The following is a 6,692-nucleotide window of genomic DNA, read 5'->3' on the forward strand; positions in this document are numbered from 1 at the left end:
AAATAAATAAAAGCTATTAGTTATTGGGTAACGATTTATATAAGCTCTAAGCAAACCCTTCAAAAAAAGTTGAACCCTACTGTTAAAAAGTTTTTTTTATAAGTTAGTGAGATTTATACTTATCATTACTCATATTTATTTTCTTGATAAAAGTTTTTTTTTTCTTTAATTTCGAGGAGTGCTATAAGCCTATAACCACAAAGTATATAAAAGTAATTTTATAAATTAAAAGGATTTTGTGTGATTTATCAGATTTATTTAATAATAAAAATAATTTTATAATCTAACAAATTATATAAAAATAAGATTGCTTTTGTATAATAAGGCTAGAGCAATTCTCTTTTATCTCACTCAAAACGACGTCATTTTGTACTAGGATCAATCAGATCCTGGGTCTCAGAAGTAATTTTCCAAACAATATTCGCTGCTTTGCTATTACATTTTCTTTCCTCAAATCTTGATTCTTCCGGGAATCCATTGGGGGATTTCGTTGACCTCGTGTCGGACGATCTCGTTCTCTTTCGCGCTGTCACACTCTGAATCGTCTTCGACCCCGGGCTCGATCCGAGAAATCAAAATCCGAATAGAGAAGAGAGGGATAGAGCAGCAGCAGCAGCAGCATGTTTCTGCTGGACTGGTTCTACGGAGTCCTGGCCTCGCTCGGTCTCTGGCAAAAGGAGGCGAAGATCTTGTTCCTAGGCCTCGATAATGCCGGAAAGACCACCTTGCTCCATATGTTGAAAGACGAGGTTCGATTCCTCTCGTAGTATCTCCGAGATTATGGTTTTAACTTCGGAATTTGTTTCTTTGAATTTGTTGTTATTTCGTTTGGTTTTCTTAAATTAATGATAAGATCGGTTTGCTGGGAAATGCTAGGAAATGAAATATACTTGGATATCTGCTTTTCCCTTCTCTAATTCTATTGTTATAAGTCAAAATAAACCTTCGTTATAAAAAATACTTCTGGCCTCAATTGGCTTATTGAGGTGATACTTCCAATTTTAGAAATCGAAACAGTATAATTAAAGGGTTGCTCTCTGCTCCTCCTTCCTTCTGAAAATCCCTCTCCTTAATATCTCCGCACCACCCATAATACCTTCCCCTCTACTGTCACAGCAAGAGATCAGCACTTGACTGATCAGTCCATGGAACCCCTGCCACCAAACTACTAATCTCCGAGGAATAATCCTCTCATCAAAGCTTGGGAAACATCTCCTTCACCCAAATCATCTCACAAACCAAATACCTCAACTGGGATGATCTTCTTCACCAACTTCAATTAACCTCCAAACCGACCTCCTAGTCCCTCATCAGCAAATATATCTCTTCCAGAACCCTTGGAAAACCCACCATCATATCTGCTTGGTCTAGCAATTTGTCAGGAATGTTTCCCTTGAAATTTTGGAGGCCAATACATTTTTTTTCTCATTCACCCATTTGGAAGACAACTAGAATAATATTCCAATGCCCCTAAAGCCTTCATGGTATAACTTTAAGCACTACAAGACTGGTCACATGACCTCTTCATCTAATAAATCAACCTCAAAGCATATCCTTTATAGATTCAAATCTGTGGATTAACCCAAATACGGCTGGTCATTACCCCTCATAATCCAACTTATATAAAAAAAAAAGATTAACCCTCATAATCCGTCCTGCTTGACAAATCCACTCAGCCCCTAGGGGGGCCAAGGGTAACAGACGGATTTACACCCACTACCCAAAGCGAGCTGGCAGATTCGTAAGACAGTACAAAAACAGGCAAGGAGCAGGTGGGTTAAAAATTTTCCAGTGAAACACCCATCTATATTGTCATAGCCCCCATATGATAAGAATATGAGTAGGTGGTGTATGGGATCCCACATTGCTTGGGAATGAGAAGTTCTTGCTCTATATAGTATTCCAATAGGACTCCAATTGTATCATTGACTTGTCCTTTTGGAGTATAGGTCATGTGGTTTGGGCTTTCCATTGGGGCGTTACACATATATATATATATATATATAAAATTATAGATATATTTATTTAAAACAATGAAAACCTTTAAAATTTTATAAATCCATTTCTCTGTCAATCTCTTGCCACCACCTCTCTCAGTGTCTTTGTTTCCATCGTCAAGCCCATGGATTAATATGGACAGACGTTGGTGTCAACCTTGTCTAGGGATTTGGCTTAGGTAATGGCAAGATTTGGGGGTTTTGTTGGTCCTTGCTGTGATTTTATTGCTCTTCCGCTTCTTCTTATTTAGTAATCCCAGCTAGAACACTTGTGTTATTTCACATATTGCAAACCTGGCGTGCAGGAGCAGGTGAAACAGGCCACATCCCCATTGATGAGGAAGCATTCCCATATTTTCGCTCATCAATGGGTTCATAGTGGAAAATAAACCCCCACCAGTTTTGAAATATTTTATAACGCTTTGTACTACATTTGCCTAAAAAACAGAAAGCTTAATTTAGCCATAGTAAATTATTGTGAAAGGTCTATGTAAGCTGAAGGTATGTTTGTGTTGTGTAAGTGTTTTCTTAATGTTTAAATTAGTCAATGATATTTCTTTTAAAACTTCCCCTCACCCTACTCTTTCATTTCCGCTTAAGCTTCCCGGTTTGGGGGATTAATTGACTGGATACCCCTCATTTTTCTATGCTTTCAATTGTCCATTTGAACAAATGGATTTTGACTGCTATTGTTTTATGTTGTAATATTGATTGTTCTGTTCTTGATTTCCAGAGATTGGTACAGCACCAGCCGACACAGTATCCTACATCGGAGGAGTTGAGTATTGGGAAAATCAAGTTCAAGGCATTTGATTTGGGAGGACATCAGATTGCTCGCAGAGTCTGGAAGGATTACTATGCCAAAGTAAGCAGTATGCAAAGAGTCAGCTAGTTTTGTATCTATGTACTTTGTTATCTCTCCAAAGTTTTATTGGTTGTTTCTCTTTCAGTAGATCCACATTACTTCCCTGATCTTCATTCTGATGTTTACTTCATCTATTGCAGCCAAGTAGTTGTACAGTTAATAGAATTAGTAGAAAATGTTATGAACACTTCGCTATTAATTTCTTGAGTTTTTCATGTTTTGATCAAATCTGTTTTGCTTTTGCAGTCTTATTTTTCAACTTGTGCGCACGCATGTGTGTATGTTTGTGTTTTATTATCAAAACTTGAATCTGATGTTCTCTTCATCCTTTTATTTGGCAGAGCTGCTTCATCCTTTATTAGTGTTTGTTAGACCATAAGTGTTTCATTAAAGTTGTTGTTGATTGTTATGTTTTATTTTCTTGTAAATGAACTAACTCTTAATAGCTCTGTTGTCTTTTTATAATCGTATATTTCTATAAATCACTCAGAGCTGTAGTTTTGTTGGATTTGTCTTCTGAAATTTCTACGTATTATGAATTATTGAGATTCAGGTCATTTTTTCCTATTTTTCTTTTTATTATCACCATGCCATGCTCACTTGCTTTTGCCATTGTTCTGCAGTTAGCAGTAAAACTTGCTTTGTCTTTTGTTCTGATTTTAAATTCTTATCATAACTTCTACTATTAAAAGGATTACCATCTTAATTCTGTCAATATCTAAACCATCATATTTTTCTCACTTTGAAATGCTTGAGATAATCCCACCAAAAATTTGTATTCTATTGTTATATTTTGCTTTTCATATATTCTGATTATTGATATAGTTCATAACATTTATTTGGTGATAACAATTATGGTTCTGAAGGTTTATTAAGGTTTCACTCTAAGGCTGACCTTGTTCATGTCAACAAATGGCATGCCTCATGGTGAGATTTACACCTCTAGTGTGACAGCCTCGTGATACACACACCTCTGTAAAGGGTTTCACCTTTTTGTTTGACATTTCTCTCGAAACTGCTCAAAAATCTCGTGTTCTTTGAAAGTTGGATATAATTCTTTCTAAAATTTTTCAGAATAGGATAACAATTTTAGGCAGAAGTGCACGTTTTAAGTTAGTTATGTGGCTTAACTATTCCTCTATAAATCTTATATATAATTGGAACCCTCTATATTTAGAATTACTTCCCAAAAAGAGTTGTAACTGAGTTTCTGTACTTTGATCCTGTGTAGATGTGGTTGTAGTAGCTTGTATGCTTTCAACTTGCAAGTGACTTTAAGCTCAAGATTTATGTTCCTCACTATGGTTTAACACTATGTTTTAACAACCACCACGGGCTGGTAACATGTGCTTCTCAGTTTTTTTTTTTGTTTTTTTTTTATAACCAGTGTCATCATGTGGCAGCATTTAATTAAATTCATGACGCAGACCTTGATATTTCAGATGGTTGAGCATACTTTACTGATTTCTTACATCTGGGTTGTGCCTTCGTGCTTCCAATTTTGGTTTCTCATGATGTTTTAACTAAAACAACTCAAAAAGGTCAAAGCCACATCTGGTCTTATAATTTAAAATGACTAGTTAATGTTGCGATTTGAGTATTTTAGAATCATTATAAACCGTAGGAACTTCTCAGTCCTAGGCAAGGTGAAGTCCCATTTCCCACCCTTCTATACTCTGTATGCAGTGTTACAATTGGCTCTGATATTATTCGTAATGACCCAAGAAAAGTCCAAGCCACATGTGGGCTTATCGTCCAAAAGGACCAGTGAATGTCACAATTATAGCCTCTTGAAATTGCCATAAATCGTAAGAGCTAATGTGGGATCTCATTCACATACTCCTATACTCAGTATGGCATCAAAATTAGGTTTTGATACCATTTGTAACGATCCAAAAGGACTAGCCATTGTTGCAATTAGAACATTTTGGAATCGTTAAATACCGGTAATAACTCTTTTCTTTACTTATAAAAAAAAAAAATATCTCTTCTAGGCAATATAAGATTCCATTCACCAGCCTCCTATACTCAATTCGGAGTATTACATGAACTACTGACATGTATTGGTAATATGTGCTTGCTTTTTCATTTTACAGGTTGATGCTGTGGTGTACCTGGTGGATGCGTTTGACAATAAGAGATTTGCGGAATCGAAAAAGGAACTGGACGCACTCCTTTCTGATGAGGCCCTCGCTAACGTCCCTTTCCTTATATTGGGAAACAAGATTGACATACCTTATGCTGCCTCGGAAGATGAGTTGCAATACCACCTTGGCCTGACCAACCTCACCACTGGCAAGGGGAAGGTAAACCTGGCAGACTCTAATATCCGTCCATTAGAGGTTTTTATGTGCAGCATCGTACGAAAAATGGGGTATGGTGATGGTTTCAAGTGGCTCTCTCAATACATCAAATAGGGTAGTGGTCAGCAAGATACTAATGGCCCCTGCACCTGGAAGTCCCACCAAAGCACACCCCAAGCTACCCATAAAAATGTATCAAATTCCCCGTTTGTTTTAGCCTCTAAGTGGCTTTAAATTGGATGTATTTTGTTTGGATGTGTGTGGAAAGAGGTTTTATTGTCACTGCCCTGTAAGTTTACTTGTAACAGAAAATCTTTCTTGGCGTTGTAATTTGTCATTAAACCTCTTCATTTACTATATATTTTGATAGTCATAAAATGGAAAACTGTATTTGTTATTATATGTTGTATTTGGAATGATGTATTGATATGTTTCAAGAAAATTGGCACTCGTGTCTGATATTTCTCAGTGCATCTAAAACTAATAAGGATACACTGTCCATGTCTCTTAATTCTAGTTGCCTGTCGCAAGGGCACAGAACTTCTGGACACTCCTTGATTGTCTGTTTATGTAGGTGCAGCAGATTCATCAGGAATTGTAAAGGACAAATTAGGGTAATGATAGCCCAATACTTTATTTACTATTGTTTTACTATCCTTTTTTTTTTCCTTATAGCTAATGGAATTTGAATTAGAAATTTCAGACTATGACCTTCTTCTATATTCTAAAGGAAAATAATTACAATAAACTAATGTAATCATGTAATTAATTAAAAATAAATTCAATTTTATTAAAATTGACAATGTTATGCTCTTTAAGTCAATTTTTATAAAATTGAATTTATTTTTAATTAAATTACATTATTACGTTGGTTGATTGAATTTATTCTTTTAGATTATGCAAGAATGTCATGTTTTGAAAATTTTAATTCAAATTCAAATAATAAAAAGAAAAAAAATAGGTAAGTAATAGTAAAATAATAGTAAATGAGGTGTAAGAGTATCATTACCAGACATGTTAATGTCAAAAATTGCACAACAGTCCGAAAGGGGAGAAAGAATTATTCCCGGCCAGCTATGACAATTTGAGCCTCGAACGGTGTGGTTTGGAGCCCCCGGCGTGGTCTAGTGTGGCTGTGCATATGTCTATGGCTGTGAATAAAAATAAATACTAAGAATGCAAAAGAGAAGAAAACACATAGATTTATGTGATTTGGCATAAAGTCTACATCCACGGGACTTTTGGGATAGAATATCCACTATAATAAGCTTATTTACAGTCTCTCATTGCCTTTCATTTTTCATAGTACAATGAAGATCTCGAATATATTTGCTGGAGAATCTGTTGTCATTGGAGCCTCTTTCCAGAGGTTAAAGAAAAAGTCGAAGTCCTCTTGGAGTAGTCTTGCCATTTCCTTTTATCTATCTACTCTTTTCGCGTGACCCTAGGGAGTGGTGAGGATTGGTCGTCTTTCTCTTGCGTATCTGACATCTTCTTTTCCTTTTTCTTTTTTTCTTTCCTCTCTTA

At 35.8% G+C, this 6,692-nt stretch overlaps 1 protein-coding gene across 1 annotated transcript; it reads left to right on the plus strand.

Moving 5' to 3' along the window:
* Positions 1–417: 417 nt before the first annotated feature.
* On the plus strand, positions 418–5,630 carry LOC109004106 (GTP-binding protein SAR1A-like). The gene is made up of 3 exons (XM_018982529.2): positions 418–749; positions 2,731–2,862; positions 4,959–5,630. The coding sequence occupies exons 1-3, from the start codon at positions 621–623 to the stop codon at positions 5,277–5,279; spliced, it is 582 nt and encodes a 193-aa protein (XP_018838074.1). The 5' UTR covers positions 418–620; the 3' UTR covers positions 5,280–5,630.
* The last annotated feature ends 1,062 nt before the right edge of the window (positions 5,631–6,692 follow it).

Source organism: Juglans regia, chromosome 8 (assembly GCF_001411555.2).
Source record: "Juglans regia cultivar Chandler chromosome 8, Walnut 2.0, whole genome shotgun sequence".
NCBI classification, from domain to species: Eukaryota; Viridiplantae; Streptophyta; class Magnoliopsida; order Fagales; family Juglandaceae; genus Juglans; species Juglans regia.